The sequence below is a fragment of the Ptiloglossa arizonensis genome, chromosome 3 (genome assembly GCF_051014685.1).
Source record: "Ptiloglossa arizonensis isolate GNS036 chromosome 3, iyPtiAriz1_principal, whole genome shotgun sequence".
In the NCBI taxonomy this organism is placed as follows: Eukaryota; Metazoa; Arthropoda; class Insecta; order Hymenoptera; family Colletidae; genus Ptiloglossa; species Ptiloglossa arizonensis.
This window is the reverse complement of record NC_135050.1, coordinates 19,056,203-19,083,768: the sequence shown is the minus strand read 5'-3', so window position 1 is coordinate 19,083,768 and position 27,566 is coordinate 19,056,203. Positions and strand designations below refer to the sequence as shown.

Below are 27,566 nucleotides of genomic sequence, written 5' to 3'. Positions count from 1 at the left end.
CGCAATCAAGACTCGCGATACGAGTCGCAAGTTTCTTCCAGGAGCGGTATTTCTTTTTACGCGCGATACGATCGACTCTGCACACGGTTCGAACCACGATCGAGTGTAACGCTCGAAGTAATTTTTTCTCGTACTCGAGACTCTCGTAGCTCGAGGCCCGATAGGATTCGTCGCCTCTTTGAAAAGCGATTCGTGGTTCGGTCCGCGATACGCTCGACCAACTCGGCTCGCGGCTCGATTTCGTGACCCGTCGCGCTCGCTGCAACACGCCGCGCACCTTCGCGACGGTAAACACGGGAATGACAGTCGATGGAAAGCAAAAGGCAATAGCACCGTGGGACGCGTGCAGCCGTGGAAATAGAGCTTCCGTCGCGATACGGTTCCACAACAGCGTGCACTTCCTGATTTCTTTAGTAGCTCCGGATGGTGTACGCAAACGCGCAAACAATGGAGCGGTTTGCACGCGACCGGGTCGAATTTACGAAAACTTTCTCGTTACGCGTCGCGAGCTCGCTAGGAAGCGTTCGGTATCGGTCTTCGCGGTACGACTTTCTTGCGTACCCCTCTGACGAGGGGATGAAATTACTTCGCGAACGTATTCTATCCAGACTCGGTGAACGTTGTCCGAGTTAGGAACCAGGATCGTTTCCCAACTGGATTAAACGGTGGATGCTCTTCGCCGTTAAACAACCGAAGAGAGTTCATCCACCGAAAAACAACAATCTGGTACTTCGCGCGTTCCTGTACCTTTGCGTTCGGATACTCGTCGAATCCGCCACCTCGAATTCTTTAATTAGATTCGGTCGTATCGACCGAGAAGTAGGTCGCGACGACTCCGCAGCGTTACTTCGAAGGCGTCGTTGAAATTAGTCGCATTCGATATCCGACGATAATCTCCGTGTACCTCCCGTTCGATTCCCCGATCGACTTTCCTGCCACGGGTAAGAAGGTTAAAAGCGTTTATCGACATTTCGGATACGTTCCCGTTATTTTCCAATCGAGTTCGAACGTCGTTCTAATTCGTTCGCGCGATTTCGAGGCATCCTCGATGGGCGATACGACGCAAAAGTTAGAGAAGGGGGAAGTGTTTTGTATCGAGTTTGCAACGATCCGCGAGCACCGGCGACGCGGGACGAGGAATTCGATGGCACGGTCCCGAAAGAGCATCCGGCGCGTTCGAAAGTCCCGTGAATCGAAACGGAAGTCGAAACTCGCGTCTCGTTTAAATCGGAGCGGTTGAACGGTTCCTCTTTCCCTGTTACGCGTGCACGTGTGAGCACGCCGTCCCCGTTTCGCGACGAAACGCGCGTGCCCCGAGAAGGTATTGTCCCCGCGAGCGACGGTGAATAGCGCGGACCTAATTCGTATAATTGCGGGACACGTTCCCCCATTCTTTCGCGTGGTACACGCGGTTATTCCGCGGGCATCGTGCGGGGCACGTACGGCGGTAAACAGCCGGCTGGACGGCCGACGGAAACCAGAAGACAATCGTCCGCCAAACTCGAGGGGGGAGTTGCGCGGAAACGGAACACTCGTCGGTCGGTCCGCGAGCGATTTCCACCACCGAGAACGACGTTTCTCCCGTTCGTTGTTCTCCCGTGTCTCTTCGTTGTTTTCCCGCCGCCCCACTGTTTCAAGAGGACCCGCGAGAGGGAAACTGTACATCCGCGAGATTACGGTACGATTGCGCGGGCAATTCGATCCGATTTCCTTTCGTCGTTCCACGACCGGTAACGCGGTTGTCTCGCCGATAGAACGTTTCACCGGCGAGAAGAGTCCACCGATCGAGCCATTTTTGCTTTTCAGCTACGAGAATTGGATCGCGGTCGGGACAAATTTGTACACGCGTTTCGAGAGCTCCCGATTAAGGTCCGACTATCGGAGAAGAGAAATTCGTTTCGGCGAGATCGACGATTGTTTCCGGACTCGATTCAACTTCCAGAAGTATGTCTCGAAATCTTTGGACTAAAAGTAGCGGTTGAACAAAAATTACCCATCACCTGGCATCGATCGCTACCAAAGTGTCCGAGGAACCGAGACTCCACTCTCCGACAATTTCAAACATGTTTGGATTCGGATACTTGGAAAACACGGGAGCATTCGATGCAATGGTTGTACTCGTGGGAAAATATACTACGAGAACGCGATGGAAATTTTTGTCGAAACTTCCACGACAGGAGAGCCTCGTGGACGATGTAGAACGGGCCAAACCGAACCCGGACCCTGTCCCGCGTAGACGAAATTGACGCTGGAACAACTATCGCGGAGCACGTTCCTCGGCAGACAGCCGGCAGCACGGTCGTTGAAAAGGTGGAAGCAAGAGCGACGTGGAAGTCCGACTTTTCGATCGGTCGGCTGCTGCTGGCGGTTCTGCCGGGGAGGGAAAAAGTATACGCTTCCCTCCTCCCCTCGCTTCCGACGTGGCGGGCGGAAATTGAAGAAGTTGCGCGAGACGGCGCTGGAAATTATTTATTACTCGGTCGTCTCGCGCCACGTTCCGATGCCTCCGGTTTTTACGAGCTCGCAGCCCGCGGTTTCCCAGGCTTTCGTCGGTCCGCGAGGATTCAGCTTCGAAGAGGGCGTTCAAGGTCCGATGCACCGCGCCCGATCGCGAGTTTCGACCTTCGCGGCGGGACGAGACGCGGGACGAAAAACTTATCGCTAAATCGATGCTTCGAACCCTTCCTCCACCGGTCGAGATCGCGAGATCGAAGGAACGCTCGGCACCGATCGCGTGGGAATGCACGACAGACCGGGCGCGGGACGAAGACGAAGGTGTTATTCACGCGCGGGAAGCGCCCGCTGTTCCGCGAGCGAAAACCTCTCGAAGGAAAGGGGAGTCTTCCGCTCGAGTCGAATCGGCGCGATTCTATCGAGAAAAATATATACGTTCGATTAACGTCGATAAGTTTACGATATCGTCGATATCTCGAAATTCCTCCGAAGCCGAACGAATTAATTTCTTTTCATTAAAAATAATAAAAATCGGGTCCAGACACGTTTCTACCTACACGTCAAAACGTAACCTTTTCTTTGTCGAATGTCGTTCGAAGCCTCTCGGAGAATTCGCGAGCTGAGAAAACAAACGTTACAATTTCACACAGTAATACTTTAATACAGAGATGTGAATACAACTCTTCTTCTCGCGGATCTAACGAGTAGTTTTAAATTTCTCGTCAACCCCCTACTACGGAAGGGACGTACCAGTTTCCACTCGAACGTTTGACAAAGACTTAGTCCACGTGTTCACGTACTGCGCACGATTGAGAAGAAGTCGCGCGCAAGGAACGCGGGTTTAATCGGTCGCGAGCGCTTCGTCTCTCGCTTATTTTCACGCGGTAATGTCCATGCGCACCGATTGGCCTCTAGCGACGAAGAAAGTAAACGAGACGCATCGAGAAAACGCGTGTCCCCTTCTCGGAAGACATTTCGCGAACTACGCGCAGTACCCGATAATCGCTCTCCAGCCACTCGGTTCGTTCGAACGCTTCTGTTCGCGGCGGGTGAAGTTCCCGCGGCTAATTCGAAACGAAATATTTACCCCGTCGATTTCTAAGCGGGCTCGGAGTATTTAATTTCCATGGAAAGCGGGGCCCCGTGGCGCGAGATCGAAACGACGCTCGGCCGGGCAATAAAGAGGCACCGGTACCGGCTTACCCGCTTTAAATCGCGTGGCATCTTATTCTCGGCGACGCGAATTCCCTGGCCGCCGAGACAAAAGGGCGCGGTTGTTAGCTATCGGCGTGCACGATTCTCTAGCGCTCCTCCCGCCGGTCTGGGAAGCCTTTATCGAAAACGCTAAGCGAAGAAGCAATATCGACGGGCGACTACCGTGAGCTCAAAGCGCGAGAGCGCGCGCGCGCGCGATCCTCGCGCTCTCAAAGCGAAAGAATGGTTCCAGTTTCCGTCGAGGAATTCGAATTTTCTCCCAGATGCAGTGCGTTACATTTCCGAGCAGTTTCTCGTGTCCATTGCAGACATCTGACGCGGCGAAGAGCAATGGAAACGCGAAGCGAGAAACGACGAACGCGGGGCCGGGGCACGAATTGTTGAGAAAAATCAGGGAGCGCGAGGATCCTCGAGGACGAGGAGGCAACGGGGACGACGTCGTTACCTTGGACGCGTTCCTACAGCTGCGCCCGCGGCTCGTTTTCCTTCCTTTTTTTTCCTTCGATCCGCTCGGAGAGTTTTTGGTCACTTTTTCCCGTCACCGGGGCCCCTCGTTCGGTCGCGAGTTTTTATTTCCAAACGCTATATATTTTATATCCAATCGGTCCGTCCTCTCGGTCTCCGTTGCTCGCGCGCACCCTCCGGTCGTCTCTTTCCAGCGCGTACACGCACACACCGTTCTCGAAACCTTTCGAGGGTCACGTAAACGGTTATTTCGTGGGTTCGGTCTCCCTCGCTCTCGTTTTCGCAGCCCGGTTTCGCACACGACGGTTGCACCGCGACTCGCAGGTGAGACGAATGGCGAGCCCGAAGAATGCCGGGACAAAAGGAGCCCAGAAGTATATAACACGCGTGACTCGTCGGGGCTCACGCCGCGTGTACCGGCGCGGTCGGTCCCGGTTCGGTCCGCTCGGTGCTAAATTAAATTCTAATAAAGCTCGCCGAAACGGTCGGGGAAAAAAGCGCGGGCCGGTACGAGGGCCCCGTGCTCGTTCCTCGGAACAATGGCGCTCGGTATAGGCGTCGTCCTCGGCACCGCGCAGCGCGGCGCGGCGCGGCGCGGCGCGTCCAGCCGACGCGAAACGCGGATAATTATATCGAGCCGGGGACCGGGAATCCGCGCAGAAAAACTTGTCCTCGCGGGAGAGATATTCGGACACCGCCTCCGGGCGGTTAACTAACTCGTTGGATCCTCCTTGGCTCGCTGATGCTAGGTGTGTCCCTCCGAGACGTGGTTCCCCTTAAGCCGAGAAAAAAGACCGCCGACGAAAAAGGCGACGCGATGAATAGTTTTCGTTCTCTGGCCACCTTGCGGTTGTTCGTTTCGCGGGTCCGTCGCTCCCCTTGTTCGGACGCTTTGATAGCTTCTCGTTTTTCGGGGAATCTTGTAACCGCAGGACGCGACCAACGACGCGACGCGACGGACGAAATAACCTCGGGGCCGACAGAGGTGTTTCTCGAGATACCGAATCTTCTCGCGAAATCGAGGGAGCGGTTCACTTTCGGATTTTTCGATCCTTTGGAGACCAACGGGCGCATCGAGCGCGGAGTCTTCGTAAATCGTGGAGCGATCGTGCATCGATCTCGAAGAGATCTGACGTTTCACGCTCGAAGTCTTTACCTCGAAAATCTCCCGAACGTAGGAAATTGGTACTTTTAACACTTTAGCGTGTTTCGTGCTCTTTTATATTTTACTTCGATGTTCGCGGGACGGGACCAACGATACTACCGACCGTAATATTTTCCGTTGGTTGTATATAAATACAAATTACGGTATAAAATGGTTAGCTTGGAGAACATCTGATCTCGTTCATTGTGATATATTTGATTTCATCGTCGAAAGAAACTCGAGCAACGCGCTAACGTCGATGCTTTCGTCCCTTCGTTCACGATGACAGGAGCGGAATCAGTAGTTTGCATTGTTTACGCTCGTCGTTTGCGCACAATCGACTATTTTCTTGGGCTATAGCGGCCCGTACCATGGAAACGCGAAACGATTACCCGGTATCGAGGTTCCGGGGAATCGAAATACACGAAAGCGCGAAAGCGATCCACGAAGCGCATAGACGGTCGATTCTGGAACGAAACGATTTAACGGAGGAAACGGTTTCGAATCCGATGGAAAATTTCGCGAGACCGAATTTTCTCGCGAAATCGAGGGAGCCGGGGCCATCGTTGCGTTTTATTTAAGATTTCTCCGAGCGAGTCGTATCCCCGATGGAATTGTTTTTCGAACTCCGAGTGCAAGAAAAAAAACGATATCGACGATTCGAGAGAGAGACCGATAATTCCGAGTATCGGTGAACAACACGGGATGGATACACGGTTCCATAATTCGCGATCTTCGATCGATAGCGTTATAGACGAAAGCCTGGGTACCCATGAGCGCTGGAAACGCGGAAATTCGCTAGATTCGCTCAAAGGCTCGCCGAACGAGGATAATTTGTAAACTACCGAAACGCATTAATCGGATATTAACGCGTTTACCGTACGTTTGCCCAGTTTAGACCGGTCGTTTACACACAATCGAATATTTTCTCGGGTTACCTCGCTTGGCGCGTATCGACCGTTTGCGCTCGAAAGACGAATGCTCGTATTCCGTGCAAATATATACGACAACGCGCGTTACCTCGCGCGACGATGGAAAATTGAGAAACTTCTCTCGTTCGAAGGTTGCGCAAAATGTAAAAACCTACGAATTTGATCGAGGTGAGAAAGTTATTGTAAAATTGAGCGTAATTTTTCTCCGTAAGTTTCTCACACGGATAAGAGTAAAGATTGCGCGTGATTCTAGCTCGAAGAAATTTTATCGAGCGAGCGATTCTTCGCCGCTCGAGAATCTTCGAGCGCGAGAGGGGTTGAAACGTTGAAACGATTCTCGATACGGGGTATTAGATATCGAGTTCACGGGGGAACTCGAAATACTCGCGGTGGGAAAGCGATCCCACGTAGCCGGCCCATAGACGGTGGTCGATTTTAAAACGAAACGGCTTATCGTCGTCGTACGTTATCCTAATGTTTTTAACGGTCGATTGGCGCGCAAAGTTTAACGCAAAGTTATTGGCCCTTTTCAGGACCGGCACGTAAAGAACGCCAGCAGGGATCCCCAGATGGACTCGAGCCAAGACTATTGTCTGCTACTGGGTTACGAGAACAAGACGCACACGGTGCTGCGTTTCAGCAGACGATACGATACGTGCGACTCGCGGGACCTCAAGATCACGGTAGGTGGTTTGATTTATATACGGTTTCCGGTGTGGAAGATAATTTCGCGCGGCGCGCGAACTGCTCGCCCGAGGATCATTCGATGGATTTACGAGAAAAATTGAGCGTCGGGGCGTGCGATGCCAGGCCCGCCCGGAGCTCCAACTATTTATGGCGACTCTTTGGGAAATCGAACACCACGATTCTTACGGCACGGAAACGATCGATGGCCACGTTCGAATTATTTAATTCGTTGCTTCCGTTCTTTCTCCCGTGTACCGGTATCTCGACTCGGCAAGATTCGAACTCTCGTTATCGGTTACGAAAGATGATTCGATTTCTTTCGCGACCGGTGTACCGATCATAATTTCGTCGAATGGTCGAATTTCCCGCAAATCTCGAGACTCGTTCCCACTCGAGAAGCTAACACGTGGAAATATTCGAAGAATAATTTCTCTCTTTCTAATCCCCTCGATGACAAAATTAAATTTCGAAACCGAGGAATAGCTGTTTCGGATGCGATCGGTAACTTCGTACGAGCGCGAGCATCACGCAATTAGGGTTTGCGCGGTCTCTCTTTCGCGGTGATACAAAATCGTCGGAGCACGAACGAAATTCATTACGCGCGGCAATTAAGTTTAATTGATCGGCATTGCCCGTTGTAAATTCGGGTCGCGGTTCGATCGAGGCAACGAAAGTGACGGGTATTCCTGAACGTGTTTCACGGTCGTCCGATCGGGGCGAGTCACGGTCCCCGATCGTGGCCCGCGAACCATACCCGGAATCGTCGGTGTTCAAATTTTAATAGCTCGAATTCTGAGGCTCGTTATCGTCGGCGGTGTTCGGTAGCCGCGATTCCACCATGCTCGCCGGGACAGGCCGACCCAGTTCTTTATTTCGTCGGCAATTAACACAGAAGTAGATCGCACGATAGAGCCGTCCACCGGTGCTCGGTACGGGCTGAACTCGAAGAAAAGAGATTACGCGCGTGTTGCGATTTGCTCGAACCGACGAGACCTACAATTTATGGCAGTCGAGCAGGCCAACCGAGCGTTTCCCGTTACCGCCATCGCGTCTGGAAGACGGCCGATCGCCCCGTTTGGTTGAACGACCAAATAATTCCATTTCGAAGAATCGTACGCGCGTACGTAAATTTTGTATATGCAACGATACAATGTGTTTCGTATTTGTAAAAAAAAAAGCAGCGCGACGAAACAAACGAGCCCGAATCGATCGTTCGTATCCATCCTCGCTTCTCGTCTATCGCTTTCCTCGCATCTGTTGCTCAACGATTCGAACGTTTACCTTCTCCCATGCGGTTGCACTTGTAAAAATATTTACCGCCGGAGATACTCGCGAAGGTACACGATTGTCGCGTATACTTATTTTACGGAGAGATTCGGTCCTCGTGGTCGTTTTAATGAAATTTTCAATCACTGTCGACTTCAATTTATGAAAAGAAAACGAATCGACGAAGGTACGGGCTTGCGAGCAAATCGTAGCGAAAGCGACCTCCGATCGATGACCGCGACATTTTGGAGCACGATCAATCGATCGAATTGAAACGGTGGCCATCCGTGAAGCGAATATTCGAGTAGAATTTTCTCGACGTGTTAAAATCTTTTGACACAGCGTGGAAGAATGTGGTGCGATTGTATAAGAAATCGTTCCAACTCTACAAAGTGCTATCGTTTTTAGAGTTGAAAATTATTCCAGTTAGAACGAAAGCTGTGCTCGCGCGAAACGATAATCCGTTCGTAATTCTCGTTTTCGATTATCGGACGAGGCGCAATTCTATGATCGCAGATTACGATGATGCTTACGATGTTACGTCACCGGAAAATTGTTACTAATTCGCGTATTATCGGAATAAACTGTACGAAATTTAATGTCTCGATATCAACAGGTCGCGTAGAAATTCTAAAGATTATCAATTTTTCGATCGAGAGCTGGTCGCGTCTATTCTACGATTATTGCGAACACCTTCGCGGAAGAAAATACTAATTGGCGGAGATCTATCCGGTGAAAATTTAATTAACGTCTGGGCAATTACGACTTCGGTACGTTAAACGCCTTAATTGTCGATCGTTTGTAATTGCCTTGGACCGCTTAAGAAAGGAATCTCGGAAGCAACGATCGAATCTTTCTTTCCTCGAGGCGTTTAAGGAACAGTCTCTCTTCCGGAGAGTGCGTATTTAGTCTTCCTTTGATGTATTAATTTCTCAAAAAATTTAACGAAGAAAGGTATCAAGTTCCATAACTTTCTTAGCTTTTCTCCGTAAGTAAATATTCTCTGTAGCTGGAATTTCGAGGAAAGATCGGAAAAATCGACTCTTTTGGAGTTTCGGACCGGGACCAGAGTTCGCGTTTATTATTATCATTGGTCCCAATGATGGAACGCGATTCGAGAATAATTATACCCGTTGATGGTTCGCGTGTCAATATCATCCGAAGTCGTCGATATTTAGCTTATGGGGGAGCGCGTACGCAAAACGTAGCGAAGCGTCGCGTTATGCGAACAATTCGCGTACTGTGTACGCGTAAATAATCGACACGCGCAGTGCAAATGTTGGTCGGTAAACGCGAAGTCGAAGACAAAACGTTCGGCGCGACCGACGCCCGGAATTTCCACCGAGGAGCGGGTTACGCTCGCGAAGATGCTGGGAATAGAATTGCTTTGCCGGTAAAGTAATTACACGATGCTCGGGGCTGCGAAGCGGGGAATAGTTAACGTTTATCGATGTTTGCGGAAAAAGGAGTACACCGGTGAACCGAGAGAATCCGAAAACTCGACGAACATCCGTAGAACGCGAAGCGGAATCGACCATTAACGGTCTGCCCGTTTTAAAACCTACGAAAAAAACTTTCAGAGCGTAGAGCGTTTTTAGAGTATCTAGAGCGTGTCTAGAAAATTATGCGGAGAGTAAGAACAATTTGAAGGACTCGACGCGCAAACCAGTAATTGGAAAATTGTGTATTAATAATGTATCGATATAATTTTTAGCAACGAAACAAACTTGAACTCGAAATTATACTTTTTTTTTGCGGGATTGATACTAAAAAATAAAAAAGACAAGGTTCGTAATAATTTCTTGCAAGTGGCGTCAATCGTTCAATTTTTCTTCTTCTTGCGTTGCAATAAGTGCGGCAAGAATTTCGTACGGGTTATAATTCCGCTCGAATTGGCACCTTCGGGGCATTTTTCGAGGTGCGAGTTTGCACGCGGCGCGTCTCGCGTCGCACGACCCTATACATCCATTTTTTATAATGTACACAATTTACGAAAAGTTCTAAAACCTTTTCGAGCGATCGACTAAACCGACGCGTAAAAATTTAAGAAAGGCCCGCGTTCTCGGAGATTCTCGACGGTTTCATTTTTCGAAGCGTTGAAGTAAGAGGAGCCTGTAATTTCCGTGAAAGTCCACATTACGCGGACGAAGATTTCAGAATCGCGTTGTCGCGGCGGCCGATCTTCGCCACGTAGCCGCTAACCACGATTTAGAAAAACGGTTAGGGGCTACCTCGTGATCTCGATCTCGCCAGAATCCGTTACGGAGAAACCGAGTGTCTTTGTGAACGCGGTGGCGTCGTCCCTCGGGTCCGTGGAACGTCTAGCGGTTGAGTCATCAAAATAGTTGGGTGCAAAAATAAAGCGAGCCACCGCGGACCAAGATTCTATCGGGGACGACAAACGACGAAGTCAGCTCCTCTTTCCCTTATCTGATCGCGTGATGTATCGGTGTACCCCGCATGATATTTTTACGCGTCACGTTCGCCTCGCTGGACGACCCTAACCCGGCATTATGCCCGGCGAAAGGTACCTCTGAATCCCCCGCCAGGACCGTGATACTTTAAACGGGCCCGCGAACTCGGTACAACGTACGTTCGTAACAGTGTTATCGAACGATCGGGGACGTAACGTACGGCCAGCCCTTGTTTTCGAAAGGAAATCGCCGAGTGCTCGCTCCAGAAACACGTTTCGCGGGTCTTGCAGCGGGGGAGCTGATTCTCCATGAAAAAACAGATGCAAAACGTTCGGTACAATTTTTTCGCACGAGGTTTGCTTTTCGCGAAAATCGATTCCAAAGTTGACGCGTCGGATGTCCGGTGCGAACGACGTGCCCCGAAATTATTCGAAGCAGTCCCGCTCGGAAACGAGACCGCGTACGAAAAAATTGTATTCCACTTTATTCGCGTAATTTATCACGAAGAATACACACCGAGATTTTCGATCGATTCCGTAGCGATACGCATCCGTGGTAACCGAGATCGTATCGATCGAACTCGAACGTCGATTCGGAGTATTTCTACGGGTCTGGTATCGGAATCGCGCGATGTAATATACTTGGCAATATGACGATAAATCGATGTTTTATCCGATACGAGACGAAGAACTAAATAGGCAGGCGATACACTGGAAGACGGGAAAGTATTTGAAGAGCAGCCGTCGGTTCCGTGTCGAATTACGGTGCACGTAAACGTGGCGGCGGAGGCGGTGCATCCTCTCGATATCGATCCGCGTTGTAAATTGCCAATAGCGGTCCCGCTACGGGCCCTTCGCGGAACCATTGTTATTTCTACCGACAACCGCCGCGGATTAATCGAATGAACATCAAATTAAGCGATACGCTCCGTCGTAACCGGCTTACGCGCAAGAGAGCTTCGATTGCATATTAATATTGCGCGGCTGCCCCTCCTTTGGCATCGGCATGCAGATAGTCTCATCAACGGTACGTGAAATTAAGCACGACTACATCGTGTATGACATACAACGGAGGAACCATCCTGAGCTCGTATTCACGGTGCGTCGATACCGACGCGTGAGTCTCTGTTCGTAATACGAGTTCATTATGGCTTCGCGCAACGACCAAAGGCGACGCGCATCGAAATATCTATTTTTCCTTAATTAGGCCTCACCGATGCAAATTACGAGAAATTGCGCGGGACCGCTCCCGTTCGTCGAGAGTCTTGTCCCCGATGGAATTCCGTTAAACATTTCCGATAGCAAAAATTAAGTAGAAGAATAAACACGCGGCAATCGGAGATCGGAGCCTAAAGTCTACTGTACTTATTTTTTATGGTTTTTCTATTGTAGAAGTTTGAAAAAAATGTTTTTCCATTGGGTGATACGTTACTACGATGATACACTTTCCTCGAGTTTTGTTCGATCCATTGTGACTCGAGAATACATGGTTCTTCCACGAGTAAAGCTACTGCAATAGATGAATGCAACTATGTTTCTTCGATCTTTGCTATTGTTGGAGAGTAGGTCGAGGATCCTCCGGGTCGGACACCTCGTTAACGACGGATACTAGACGGTTGATACTTTTACGGTTGCTATGACGCGCAACTCACGCTCAACGGTAATCGCTTCGTTAGTTCAGAAACAGGCAGAGTTACCTACGCGAGCATTGGAGTAGAAAGGTGTTTTCGTCACTTGCTCGGCTCGATCTCACAAACGATGGTTAATTTCTGCAAACGACTCGTTAAGAGTACCATCATCCTTTAAGGAGATTTAAAAGACCTCTAATGAAAACAGGTGGTTTTCCAGGCAGTGAGTTTCGTTCTAGCGTTTAAAAAGCCATTTATTATTTATTATCGCTCGATGGCTGACGCGCTACACTTATTAATCCTTATCACTTCAATTGTTTAGAACGATTGACAACCGATAACCCCGACTTATACTCGGTGTGTGCTCGCTCGATAGATTTTAAATATCGTACTCTGTTAATTTCTTCGGTTATTCTTCGTTAATCTGGATCTTCGTTCACTTCGGAACTGATACAATTTCGATAACGATGTTTAATGGATCGGTTACGATCGACTGACGCGTGTCGTTTCTTGAATCATTGATTCGAACGTATTCCGGGTTCAAATTCGTAGATCACGCGGTGGAAGACAGTTCATTTCTTTTAACATCGAAACAGAGGAACGAGCCGGTCCAGGTGGAGTGTCCAACGAGCACGTTCGGAGCAGGACGCTTGGTATCGACAAGGTACGACAGGAGCACTCGGAGGGACGAGGGTCACCTTTGTCGTTCCACGAGCAATGTTTACTTTTAATGCAAAATTACGCTTTCCCGTTCGACGAGTCTCCGCGACCACGCACGGTAAAGTCTCCGTAGTTGGCAATCGCGTTACCACTCTATAGATGGCAGTCGCTATCCTCGTTTCGCGTGGAGTTTTCCTCCGATCTAGCCAGCCGTGTAATCGGGTAGTCGACTCGACGATTCCGGACTCCTCCTTTTATGTAAATAAATCGGAACGTTTTCGCGATCGTAAAGTATCTCCCACCTATTCCGTTGTTGGCACTCGGAGGTGGCGAGCAACTGCTATCCATGGAGACTTTAGTACGTGTATCTTCTTTCGAACTCTTCCTTCGAAAAATCAACGAAACTTGCTGGCGATTTCTGGTTACCGGAAAACACTCTCGCCTTTTTCGCTTTGAAACGGAGACCGTTAAGATCGTGATAAATTTGGGCTTGAAAAAAAGTACAATACGTAATCAGTCCGTAAGAATACATAATACGATAAACGCGTGCTGTACACAGCCGGTTCAAATTCAGTAATATTCAAATAAGTTGCGTCTTATTTGAAACTACGCCGTAAAAATTGATCACGGAGAATTTAGTCCGAGGGTGCGACAGGAGCTTATCGGTCGACGTATGTGCTTGCATCGACCGAGTTGCATCGGCTGGCCGAGTGATCCGCGATGCACGTTTCGCAACGAGTTCGCGAAACACTGGTGCACAGTGATAAAATCGTGTCCGTTGAACAAATCGCGCCCTCGTCGACAAAGAAACGTCTCGGTTCAATTTCGCGTTCGCGACGTCCCCCTGTCCCTCTTGTCCGATAAATTTCCCGATGCGCGGTTCGCAACGGGATACGGTGAAGGTCTCCCGTGTCTGTTGTCGGCGATGGAAACCGCAAAAGTTTCGCGGCGCGTAGCAACGGATTCCCCTTTGTGGCCGCGCTACCGCGTTCTGCTGCGCCGCGCTTGCGGCCAAGGATTTCGCGTGGCAGCGTTACGCAAGCCCGACAGTCGAAATCGACGTCACCGGCTTCCACTTTGGAAGATTCGTGGTCCAGAGTTGTTCCTTTTTTTTTTTTTCTTTTTTCTCCCCGACTGTACGACGGAGGAGCTGTACGACGACTACGATTCTTGTTCGCGTGGAATCCTCGAGAGTGCGATGACGAAGAGAATCGTCGCCAAAGGGATGGCGTACCACGAGGGACACTCGAACCGTGGATACCTGTATCCGGGAAAACGAATGGAAAGCGGAGAAATCGAGGATAGAAAACGCGAGGAAAAACAGCGGAAGGAGAAACAGAGAAGGAGAAAGAGAGACGACGGTGGACGAGGGAGCTCGAGGATGTGCACGCGAATGTTACCGGTAGGGAGATTGGTGTGCCTTGCAGAGGGGATTGGCTAGCTGACCCGGTTCTGCTTCTATTCCCTTCCTATCTGTAGCCGTATCTAGTTTACCACTTCGCTCCCCGGCTGGCTGGTTCGCTGGCCGGCCCTATAGTAGCCAACGCGAACTTCCTGAATAAGGTCCTCCCTCGACGCTAGAACTGATCGCTATTCCGAATGGTTCGGTTCGGTGTAAAAGGAAAATCGAATTTGACCGATGCCTTTGGGAGCGACGAGGAGAGCGATAGAGAGAGTGGAGAGGGGGAACGGTTGGCCCAGGAGAGGGTAGCGGGAGGGTCGCCAGGTGCGCCGACGATCTTATTGGGTGGATCCGTATACTCGTGGCGTCGCGGCAGAGGGCGCCACGGGGGATTTTGCCGGAAGCTACTGTACGGAGCGACGGGAAATCGAATCAACGTAGGAGATTCCACGTGTGCCCTACCACCGACCGTCCCCTTACAACCCCTTCTGCACCGTGCACCAGATTACATACGTTTGGAGACAATTATTGGCCGGGAATTCGATTTCTACGTCACACTGGCTGCGGCAAATTGTCGCGTTGATCGGTCATTTCGAGACGATTACGCGCACACGGAAATGTTTTCCAAGAAGTACATGGGACTGTTCCGTTTTTCACGCGGACTGGGCTACGTTCCGCGAACTTTGACTCGTTTTCTATCTACGAGAGAAACGGTCACGATGTTTGCATTCATTTCGTCGATACAGCTCGCTCGAGGTGTTTCTTTCATTTTTGAATCGTAACACGTTCGGTTGTCGACGGATCAATGGTCGACAGATCGCATTGTCGCGATACGAGTCGACGATATCAAAGTCGATAAAATTGGACCAATTTCTTGCACACCGCGAAGACAAATTCAGGCGAAACGATTAGAAATAATTTTTTTGCCCTCGTGAGTTCCTTTTTGTCGCATTACGCGACGCGTCGCTCCGATTTGCGTACGTGTCTTTACCATAAACTAAATGTCGACAATTTCGGACGATATTGACGCGGCGAACCATTAACGGGTATAATTATTCTCGAATCGAATTTCCTCGATGAAACCAATAACAATGGACGCGTCTGGTTTGGAATTTCAAAAAGTAGCGAGTTCTTTCGTTGTTCTACCTCGAAATACGGAGAATAAACTTTTGAGAAAAATCTACGGGACTCGAAAAAAGGACAAATACGTGTAAAAAATTAAAAATCGACGAGTCTAATAACGAAAGAAAGATTCAATCGTCGTTTCCGTGATTCTGTTCCAAAGCTTTCTTTCTTGAGAAATTATTTTCTTACCAGCGATCCGTTTGTTTGGTTCGATACTCGGTTCAGCGGGACGAGTCGACAAATGTAAACAAATGCATGCGATCGCCGCGTGCTCTCGACAAGATTTCACAGTCTGTTTTCTCGTTTCCATTCTACGCTACGATTCTTTGTCTCGTTCCACCTTGTACAACAACATCCGTACAAACGACGAACAAACAAGCCTCGGTTTTGTAACCGTATGCATTCGAAGATCGAATTCGTCGCGTGGAAGCCAACGAACCTTCTCGTCGTCCACCCTTCCCCGAACGTCTACGGTACGAAACGTTTGAAAAAATTCTGGAAACATCTCGGGCGGTGGAATTAGGCCAAGTGTCCCGCGTACCGGTTAGAAGAATTCCGATGGACCGAGTGAACCGATTTTTGTTTCCCTCGCTCGGAACCCTTTGCGGTCGTCAACTCGATCTAACCTCTCCTCGGCGACAATAGCGGCCATTTCTCGAGTTCTCGCGGAGTGTCGACCGGAAAAGAGAAACCATCGTCACGACGGCGAAGTAACTTCCAATTACGCGGATGTCTCGGTGTCTCCCCCGTTTTTCGCCGCTGGGCGATCCGGTGGTTGTCAACATGTTTGTTAAAGGGGAGCCGTGGGGTCGAGGGATCGAACGAAACCGGTCTGCCTATCGCGGTTCGCTAACTAACGACAGTTCGTGAAAGTAGTAGAAGAAGTTTTCCAATCGGCCCAAAAACTTCGACATCTAACCAGAAGAATCCACCGATCGGGGATTCCGGATCGTCGCGCTGTTATCGATGTCGCTCGCGGTGCCCCGATCTTTCGCGATCAATCGCGTCGCGGTGCTTTCCAATCAGCGTCGCGCACTCATTTCCGTTCGCGTCTAGTCGGAACGATGCGATAAAGTTCGCGTGACGAGGGGGTCGAAAGAGAGATAAAGAGAGAGAGAGAGAGAGAAAGGTTTGTTGGAAGTTTCGGAAAGTGGCGCGATTCGGAAAACCGAGAGACAAGATTGGCCTTTCCCGCCCACCCCCAGTCCTTCTTAGAATGTTTCCAATCCCGGAATCGAATTCCCCTCCCGAAGACGATCGCGACTCTCGTGGTAATACTCTCCATATTCGAGATGTTAGCGAGCCGTTCGAAGCGACGACCCGTACCGGGGGACGAAGGGCGCGACCCGGTGCGGATATCGGAGCCCGTGGGGCGGGGAAATTGGAATAATTACGAGCGAACGGTGAAATTATATCATCGAACTATTTCATTTTTAATGAAATCGTTTAGCGAGGGGAACGAACCCGATGGGAACGAGTCAATTACCCGGGGTCTATTATTCAGCGCGGGGAACAAAGAGGGAGACAAATAAAGCGTCGTTAACCGTTAATTTCGACATCGACGAGCCAGCCGATCGATCGAATTCTCGATGAAACTTTCTAGGATACTCGCGATCCACTCGCCGGAACCGATCTCTCGTCTTTCGTCCCTTTACAGGGGGGCGTTCGTTTCGCGCCGGGAGGATTTTACGAGGCGTTCGCAAACGGTCGACCGACGAAAGCTGTAAATTTGTTTACGCATTGCACCGTACACTCAGGTCCCGTAAACATTCAGTTTGCGATTGTACGAGGAGTTGGCCATTAAACTCGTGTTTCGGATTACCTCTAATTCCTCGCTGGCGTCGCATCGAGGGAGCGGGGATTAGTCGAAGATTAAGCTGTTGGACACGTTACTGGCCATGGTGGGGGGCGGGTGTGGGGTGGGTTGGGGGGCCGGAGGAGAAGAAACTTCCTCGGGGTTTCCTTACAAAAGCTTCTCTCCCGCGCGTGGTAAAAGTTATCGACGGTACGCTTGAGGCTAAATTGGATAAGCATTGCGGCGCCATAACTTCTCCCCCCCGTTGAAATGATGAAAATAAAATGGCGCGGAAGAGAACCAACCGACCGTGGAGAGGAAAACTACGCCGAATCGTTTTTTATCCCGGTTAACGGTGGCAACAACCTCTTCGAAAAATCTCTACGGCGCGGTCTCCTCGGCGCAAATTGTACTAAATATCGGTCTTAGGGAACGCGGGCTCGCAATTTTATTCACGACGCGGCTGAGAAACGGCCACACCCAACGCGAGAGCAAACTCGTGTAAGACTCGCCGGAAGAATTTCCGCGAGACCGCGAAAAATTAAGGTTTATCGCGTCGGTTGCAACGGCGCGGGTGCAACGCGCCGAAATTAAAGCGGATGTACTCGAGAGGGCGCGTACGTAGACGATTCGAAATCCGATGCGCGTGCTGCCACGGTTCTTTGAAACGACCCGCGGCCCGAGTAAACTTTTTCAGCGCGCTGTTTGTTCCCCGAGACCGACATCGCGCTCGAAGACGGGAAAATTTTCCACCGCTTACGGAGAATTAGTCCCGATGAAATAAACGAGGAACGCGTTATCTCGTACCCGCGGCTATTTCGCGCTCCTCGTTTTCTATTTACCGCGTCAAGAGCACCGAATGTGTGTACACGTGTATATATTACGAGAAACGCAAGAGTACGAGATAAGCTTCGGTTTAATTCACTCGAGGGGCTCTGACGCGTGGAATCTTTTCGCCTTTTCGTCGAGGTCGACGACCGTCTTTTGTTCAGGTTTTAAAACGAAGCGGGTTTCGAGGATCGCTCCTCGCCGAACACGCGTTTCGTTACAGTACTTTTCGCGACTTTTACGCGGTCGTGCGATCAATTTAAATTACGCGTGTCCGAATTCACTTTTGAATCCCGACACTCGCGTAAAATCCATTCGTTCGTTCTCGAAGTCTCGCGATACGTCGTTGATTCGTCTCTAGAATCATTTCGAGTTACTCGAACTGTCGCAGTTCGATTACATTTTGCATTTACGAAACGTAGTTACGTCGCGATAATTGGAACTTCTCGTTGGCTCTCGCGAGCGAGTGTCAGTTCTCTTTTTGCTTTTTTTTCTTTTTTTAGAAAGGATTTGTATTTCAGAGACATTCGGCGACTCGATAAACGGTATTAACGTGTATAATGCGCAAACGTCGACACGCAGATATGCCACCAGCGAGGAAAAAGAGGCGGAAAGTACATTTTACTGTTCCACGCTAATTTCGTTTTACAAAAGAAAGTGGGTCGATGTGAAAACCTCGTTAACTTGAAAAGAACGAATCGAGAGAAAAGCTCTATACGTATAGCTGCACTGCGGTAGATCAATATTCGGTGGACGTATTACAAGGATTACGCTCCAAAATATATTCGAAATACGGATGGACGGGTTGGGATCCGGAGAGGAGTACGGTGGATGGGGAGAAAAAAAAAATGGGGGAAAACCCTGGGGAATATTTTTAAACAACGGTACGCGCGGCGCGCGGCGCGCGTCGCCGTTCGGAGATTTTGTAACTCGAAGGAATTAAAAACGTCGAAACGAACGGGACATTTCTCGAAACGAGTCGCTTTTTATATACATACGTATATATATACATATTTTTTTTTTTTAAATTTCATTTGTACCATTCCGTATTTTTCTCGATAAGAGACCGATCGTTGAACGATTACCGGTTCTCTCTCTCTTTTTTTTTCCCTCCCTGTCCGTCGGTGTTTAATACGCTTTGCGGTGAAATCGGACCCTCGAAACCGTGAAATCAATGGATGATTCTCGGATCGGTGGCCGACAGCGATCGACCGATTGCAAAATTGGATTAAAAGTATGTACGTACGTCGTCGAGGCTTCCGCGGTGCACGAAACTAGTTTATATACCGGTTCGACGCTATTAAATCGTACCAGCATATATTACAAAATCGGCCACGGAGCTTAACTGCTTACACCGAAGCTTAAATTAGGTGGCGTTCGCTCGCGAGCTCGGAACAGCGTTAACCAATTTTATCGTGGCCGTTAGACATGTAAATTAGCTGCATACAAAGTAAGCTAATGTAAAGCGGAAGCGATCGTATTTAGAGGGGGCGGCTGCCGCGCACCGGAAAGGGACGTTCGACGTGGAAAGAGCCGGTCATGCGATTTTAAGCCGCGTTCTTACGAGACTCGACCTCCGTCCATCGTTTCTCCATTAACCCTTTTAGCGCTACGGACCCGTATATGGGTTTAAAGAAAACCCAAGCTGTGAACTACGGATTCGTGCGTGTGTCCAGCGATTGTTATCGGTGTGGACGCATTTACATACGTTCGAGAATAACTTTCTCCTATTGTTCGATTCGTGGCGAAAGAATTACGATCGCAACTTAATCGCGCCTCGTACCTACGATCGACAAACTTCGCACTAGCAAAAATGGTATTTCGTTCTCAGCGATTTTAAACGCTTGAAGTTGGCCATCCACGCGGATTCGACCGGAAGTGTTCAGCACTCGAGGCGTTAAAGAGAGGAGGGAGGAAAGTTCATCGAATATTCAATGGCGCGGTCTCCTAAGAGCATTTAGACGAAGAGGTCGCGAAATGTTTCACCCCGCGCAAAAGTTATCCAAGAAACGAATAAAAGGTAAACAGTTCTTCCGTTCGTTACTCGTTGCGCGAAAATTAGTTAGAATCCGAATCCGTGAAATTCGTTCGACGTGTTCCCCAATAAGGAATAAAAATTCGAACCGCACGTTCGTATAAACATCGCGTATAAATCGGTACAGGTTGGCGTTTTGTACGTCGTCTTTTGTTCGAATAAAATGGTTGTCCGTCTCCGGCGGGCAGACGGTGTACCGGCACGCGGATAGAGGTGGACGATACGAAAGAGAGTAACAAAAACTGGCCGGATAAAAATTCAACAAATGCGTAGGAAACAAACGCGCGCGCGCGCGAAACGGAACGGTGGAAATAAAAATGGGAAAGTAGGATGAAAAATGTATACACGAGAACGAAACAACGACCGTTCGAGGCGAGAAAAAACGATCGAATAACGAATAATTGGTACGATGGCAACGAAAGTAGAGCCGGTGGGGGAAAAATCGGGCGGTAGGTGAGAGACGAGGAGAGCGAGACGCGAACGTTGAGTGTAAAGCGCCAAACATCCTGTCAGCTGCATACAGGGACTAGGCAGAGAGTGGATATTCGAAACAACTTGTTTCGAGCACGCGATACTTGCCCGTCCGAGTTTTCCCGGAGTTCCAAAGGATCGGAGACACCGAAGGGCTTCTTATCGGTCCACGCGCATCCACCAGAAACGGACGGAGCGAGAGCAGGAAAGAGAAAGTGGTAATTTTAATAAAAACCAGCAGCACTTCTCTCTAGCTCTCTCTCTCTCATCGTGGAAAACGCGCGATACCTTTCGACCGAAACACGAACTTAATGATCGTTATTTCGGGAACACGCGTCGCAGCGGCGTTTTGCATAATCGACATGGAAATTGCCGGCTAATCGTTTGATCCTTCGCAGGATTTTCTTTGTCGCGGTATGAAACCCATTTGAATGTACGAATTTGCGCCGGAATGCGGACGTAAAGTCCCCCGTGGCTCTGCATGTTCTTTATTGAAACACCGAATGGCCAGATTAAGCCGGGCTTATAACGATTATGCGTTATGGCTCTGCCGAGGAAACAATTTCCATTATCATTAATTGCGGTTTTATATGCAAAAACGTGGCGGCGGTGGCGGCGGCCCGGCACGACCTGGTTTCCGCGCGCGCGTTCTGGTGGCGAAAATAATGAAAAAAAAAAAAAAAAAGGAAAAAAAAAACCTAAGAGAAAAAAGGAACATATACGTCTCACGCAATGAGCAGACGACATTAATCTTTCGAAAGTCGACGGGGTTGTCATAGTCTTGCCGATCGCGATCGCGGCCCACCATTAATAAAACTGATCCAGCGAACGATTTCACTTGTAGCCAGGCCGGAGTATACACATCGCGGCATTACATCAAAGTCACACACGGAAGTTTATAGTTTGTAACGAGGTTTACCTAGCTTCGTGCGCGGAATGCGATTATGATTTACGATCGAGAAAATAATCGAATCGACCGAAAGCAATTTTCCCTCCTTTTTGTTCGCCCGATGCCGGTGCTCCTTATCCGATGGGAACTTTTTTAAACAAATTCGCCGGTAACCCGTGGAAACGCTTCGCGAATTGTACCGGGATTGCGGGACATCGTTCGGTAAACGATGCGCGAAACTTTGAAAAAATTAGACAGGTACTTTTTCTTTTTAAAATCGGAAAACTACCCTCAAAGTTGCCGATGAAATGTAACGTAACGTCTCGGGAAATAACGGAGAGAACTATATTTGGTTCTTGAGGAGAAATTACAAAATCCGAGTACAAATTTCACCAGATCGTAGGTGACGCTAGTATAATCGATCGGATGTTTATAATCGATGCTCCGTGTTCGTCAATTGCGAGTGTAACGTTGGTGAGTATAGATTCGAAGATAGTAGATTCCGTCTCGTTCGTACTTGCAAAAAATCCGAAATCGTCTAAATTTCTCCAGACAATCGAGACGTCAAAGTGTTCCCTCCCCTCTAACGAAAACCGTGGCTCGAAAACGTACGACGTTAATCTCGAGAGGGAGCCTCGAAAGTTCTCGTCGGACGCGTCCGTCTTCGGGTAACCGCGCTGAGAAAATAAAACGTCGACGGGCCAGATGATACCCACGTGCGCGACGATGAAAGAAATGATTCATGGGCGCGAAAGCCAAGAAAAAAAAGAAACAAGAAAAACAAAAACAGAAACGTTTCCGGACGAAACAGTGACGTTGATTTCGGAGCGACCTCGTCTCGGCTCGATCGCGCGTAACGCGAAATAAAAATATCCGCCGTATTCTCCCTTCTCCCCCCTCCCCCGAAATACAAATTTCACTCGGGTTTCCGCCCCGAGGATCAAAGTTTCGCGAACCGTCGAACAAAGTTCGCGTTCGATTTTGGCCCCGGTCGCATTTCTATCGCTCTGATAACTACCGCAGCCCGATCGATTAAGTGTTGGCTGAACGTTTAAACTGTCCGATCATCTCGACCCTAAATGCCAGCTAGGAAATACCCGTTGGCAGCGATAATGCAACTATTATGTCTGCGGCCGTGCCTCGAATCGGAGTTGGCGCGGTTAACAGCCACCAGATATTGCGAGTTAATTTAAACTTTCTCCGGCTCGGCCGAGATCTTGAGCCCGAGGTAACGCCGCACGAAGTCACGATGAATTTTTCTCGAACACGGTACGTGCACGATGTCGTCCCTCCCTTGGTCGACGCGAAAATTCAAATCGCGTCGCAGTGCCCGCCGCGCGGAAACCGTTTCTACCCTTCGAAACGATCTCGTTTCGGTCGGAATCTCGATTCCACGAGAAAGAGGGATTCGCGTTAAACGAGGAACGGAGGTTAACGGTGGAGTGCATTTTTGCGATCACCGGTACGCGCGTTAATTTAATCGCCGCGCGGACGCGACCGCGATGTTGGGATTCTCGCGGAGGACGCGAAGCTTACGTTCCCTGTCGGCGACTCTCGAGTTCCTCGGTCGCCTACGGGCTGACGGAGATTGCTCGCTTGTTTCCGAGCCCGAAGGGGTTGACGCCACCTCGACGTCGACGGAACAGAGGATCGCGAGTTTCTTTGCCGCGAACACGAGCGAAACGCGCACGTAATAAATCCACGAAAGAAAATGTTTCGTTCGTACCGAGTATTGTCCGCGAGATTGTTGGATTTGGCCATTTCGAATTCGGTGCTCGTGAGCACGATAAGGAGATACGAGAAATTACCGTGTATTGTCCGCGAGACGCGAGTTCGTTGGATTTAGCGATCTCGAATTCGGTGATTGCGAGCACGATAAGGAGATACGAGAAATTACCGAGTATTGTCCGCGCAACGCGAGATTCTGAGATTTAAGAAATTCGAATTCGGTGGTTGAGACCGCGGTACGGGAACAGCAAAGAAAAATTTCTTTGGAAATCTCGAGTACAGCGACGCTATTATTTCGGAGCGTGTCTACATTCTACAGGGCAGGGAATTATAAATATTGAAATATCGTAGAAACAGTGACGCATAAAACAAAATTGGTGTTTGAAATTTCCTATTCAACGGTGCTCGAAAACCCAAAGTGGAGCAACATTGTTACGTACTATATACTCTGTACGTGCGACATTTTCGAAATTCGAATTACGTGGAATGGCAAACGAATAAAGTTTGACGAGTAAGTGGTACCCGAATTCTTTAATCGCTTTTTAATCGTCGTTCTCCGGAGCTAGTAATTCCGGATCCAAAGGTGCTCGAAAATCCAATGTAACATTACGATTCCGTAACGTACTCGGAGCAATTGTTAAAATTGGAATATCGCGGATACGACGGCGCACGATAACGGAGGAAATCCTCGAACGACGCGAGCTCGCGCATCGTTAATTCTAATTCCAAGTTGGGAGGATCGGGTCGACGCCTAATCGGGTATCCTGTCGCGGTAGTTCGTCGAGTACTCGTCACCGGGAAAGTTCGAGTTCCGGTCGGTGGCATCTCGCGAGTTGTCGGTAGCGCGGCGGACGTGGTTTTTAATTTGATCGAATTTCCCAACGTCTCTCGGACGCGTCCTCCTCGCGCCGATCGTTCGTTTCTTTTCCCTGGTTCTTCGAACGTTCTCGAGAGTCTCGTCTCTCGACGGAGGATCCGGTCCGCCTCGGACGCTCGCTTCTGGCGTTGATCGAATCTCGAACATTCTGGTTGTTTCACCGCGATCGTCGCGTCGAGCGAACAAATTGCCCGACGGTTCCGACAGCGATACGCGGACCGTAAAACTAACCGTACCGGTCCCCCACGGGCCCCTCTGTACCCCCGCGTACCTTTAATCGGTACCAGGGATCTTCCCGCGTTCTTGTTCCCGAGCGGTGACCGAAGATTCGACTAGAACTCTAACGATCGTAAATTCCCGGAGCGTCGCGGAGATCTGGAACGACGTTCGAGTTCCGGTCATGTATGCAGCCACCCAGTCCGGAAGAGAGATACCTTCTAGCCGAGCGGTTAGAATAGACGGAAGAGTTACCATACTCGCGGCTCACGACCTTCCGTCCCCTTCCGTGAAAACGGTAGTTTCCACGCTTATCCGCGGATAGAACCGGATAGAGTTTCGCGTTGAAGTTTCGCGCGTTACTTCCCAATTCTCATCTGAGAACCGCGCCCGTCGAACTTCTTACCTCGCCTATTTCCTCCGCAGCGGGGGTCTCCGAGGTTGACTCGTTCGAGCGTTACCAGAAGACGACACCGAACCTCGCGAACCACGGCTCTCGCTCCGACACCGTGGTGCTCGATACTCGCGTCTCCGTTCTCGTCGTCGACTTCTGTTCTCACGCGCGCGCGCGCGCACACACGGCTTCACCGCGCGGCGAACCACCCCACGGGCACACGGAAGTTAAACGAAGAGGTAATCCCGAGCAAATATCTCGGAATCAGCGATAGTTCAACCAAGTTACGGGTGAACAACTCTTTCCCGTTTCCGCACTCGGGTTATCGCGCATAATATATCGTCCTCCGCGAGAATATCGTATCAACCCCCGACCGTCCAACTACCCTCGGTAGTGGCGTAGCCGTGAACTGGGCCACGGAACGTTTGGACAGAGCCGCGCGTGTTCTTACTTCGATTCCAGGAGCGGTTTCGGTCTCTTCGAACGAACGCTCGGTTTCAACGCGTGCCCCGCACGAACGGATCGGGATGGAACTTGTTAAGTGTTCGCACGTTTTCGTTAATCCATTGTCGCCGATCATGCGCGTCCAATCGTAGACTTACAAGCCCGGATATCGAGATTGGGATTTCACCGAGCTGTTTCTGCGTTGGACTTTCGTTGTTCAATTAATCGTCGTTGGTCCCGTTGCGACGATTGTTCGTTCAAAGGATCTTGTAAACGATCGTACGGTTTATAGTACGAAATGGAAACAAAATTACGGTCTTCCTCGCGCGAACGTCTTCCGGGCCGAAATAAAAAAAGGCTGGTTTAAATATTTCTTTCGGTAGTTGGGGAAAAGTAACGACGATTCGAGTGTTATTTTTATATTGGATCAAAGAGAGGAGCGATAGAAGCAACGAGCGTGGATTGCAAATCGTGCGTCGAGATACATTTTAACGCGATAAAAAAAATGTTCCCCAAATTTCCGCTGGAGCGACGCTTCGTACTTCGAGCAGCCGAGTTGTCTTTAAAGCGGATGTGTTCCTCTGCTTCCGACAAGTAGCTCGTGTTCTTTAAATTTCTATTTGAGAACAGAACCGGGGAATTGTACTCGTTCTCCGATAGAACTCACCGTAACGGATTTCTTGAAAAACGATATCCACGAGGGTTCGCGCGAATCGACGTTAGAATATTATAGAGATTCCCCGTGTACGAATCACGTCGCGACGCCGAGCACCGAAAGGAAATGTAGGCCACCGATTGGATTCCATTTCATGCGTGAAAGCGCGTCGAAGAAATTGAGAAGCCAAGTTGCATATCGCTGCAACCTTGCACTTTGCGATCTGTACTCGCGAACGATTCAACGTTCGACCGTGTAGTCGACTACCGAGTACGGAGGAGGGAGTTTTCGCGAAAATTCGCGTCATTACGAAGTTTTACGATCCGGAACGAGAAAAACCGTGGCGCGAGAGCGGTAGACCGCGACAGAAGCTCAGAAACCGTGCTCCGGAAAGGGACAATTAATCGACGCAATGAATTACCGAAAATCGATGCCCTATCCCCTCTCTCTACTTATCTGAATTTTAATTAATAAATAATACGATGCTTCCCTACCGGTTTTCGGAGATACCCAGCGCGACGGGCTTGTTCAAGATTAATTGTTAATTAGCGGCGTACATTTTTCACGGATGGCGGAATATTTAATCTACGGGAGTGGTTTTCTTCGTTGGATTAATTGAATACGTCGCTTCCGAACGTCCACTGGCGTATAGAACGTGCACGCGAAATTCCACGCTGCAGCTTTCGTGGATCTAGAGGCTTACGCCTATAATACCATTGACCGGGAGATCGTGAACTATAAAAGTATTCACCGGTATCCGTAGCTACCAGGGTGTTCGGAATATCCTCGACTCTGGTCTTCGACGATAGCAAGCAAGTTTACTCAACGGTCGTTTTCGATGCCAATGTTTGTTGCAACGCGCATTGCACGAGAAATATGTCCGTTACTCTCCCCTCGGTCATCGAGCGTGAAATTCCGCGCCGTGGCGCTCATAAATCTAGAAGCTTACGTCCCTGATCCCATTGATCGGGAGATCACGAAGTATAAAAGAGGGTAGACCTCTAGTATTCACGATTACCAGCAGACTTGACTCGGAACATCTAATCCTCTCGTCGTATTCGAATCATCGAGGACAGGGGATCGCGAAACCCTTGGACTCTGATCTCCGACAATGGCAAGGAAGTTTATTCTCGAGTAATTTTTGCTGCTGGAGTTTAACGGACGCTCGATACGCAAGGATTATTATTACACGCGAACGAGAATACCGAAGCCCCGACACGAGCAGCTACCAATTCGCGCGCTACAAGTCCCGAACGACCCATTCATAGCTCGTAACTCAAAATTGACCTTCGTAACGTCTCTGACCCGAACTAACAGGGTACAAATAAATATTGCAACCTACCTGAAAACAGTAATTGCAAAACCGCTATCGGTGGCTTGGGAACGATCGTGGAAAATGGACTTGCGAGATCGCGCGTTAATATTTACGCGAACGAAAGTATCGCCGTGAAGTTCGTTGTACGTTCGAGGGAACTTCGGCTCGCGGAAATGTTTGCCCCTGGTCGTGAGCATTTTCGTTCGACGAACGCGAAAACTTCGTATCGGGACAAAAAAAAAAAAAAAAGAAAAAACAAGAAAAAGAAAGAAGTACTCGTTAACGCGCGTATCCGGAATAGAAATATTTCCACGGTTATTCGTCGGTGGGAAATATTCGATTCCGTTTCAAAATTTCCGGAATTCTATCCAATCGCGATATCGAGAAGAGTACGACGACGCCGACCTCTTCGCGACGATTTATTCGCTTCTGAACGATCGAAAAAATACGATTCGCCATCGACCAACGTCCATCGATCTTCCAACGACGTCGACGTGTTTGTACGGCTGGGAAATTCGATTATAAATA

At 49.5% G+C, this 27,566-nt stretch overlaps 1 protein-coding gene across 3 annotated transcripts in view; it reads left to right on the top strand.

Annotated features, from left to right (window-relative positions):
* Olf413 (DBH like monooxygenase olf413) overlaps nt 1-27,566 on the top strand; it is a 438,131-nt gene that overhangs the window by 367,030 nt on the left and 43,535 nt on the right. For all 3 annotated transcript variants that reach the window (XM_076306581.1, XM_076306578.1, XM_076306580.1), the window contains exon 3: nt 6,744-6,893. In XM_076306581.1, coding sequence (XP_076162696.1) covers nt 6,744-6,893 — 150 coding nt within the window. The remainder of the gene's footprint in view (nt 1-6,743; nt 6,894-27,566) is intronic.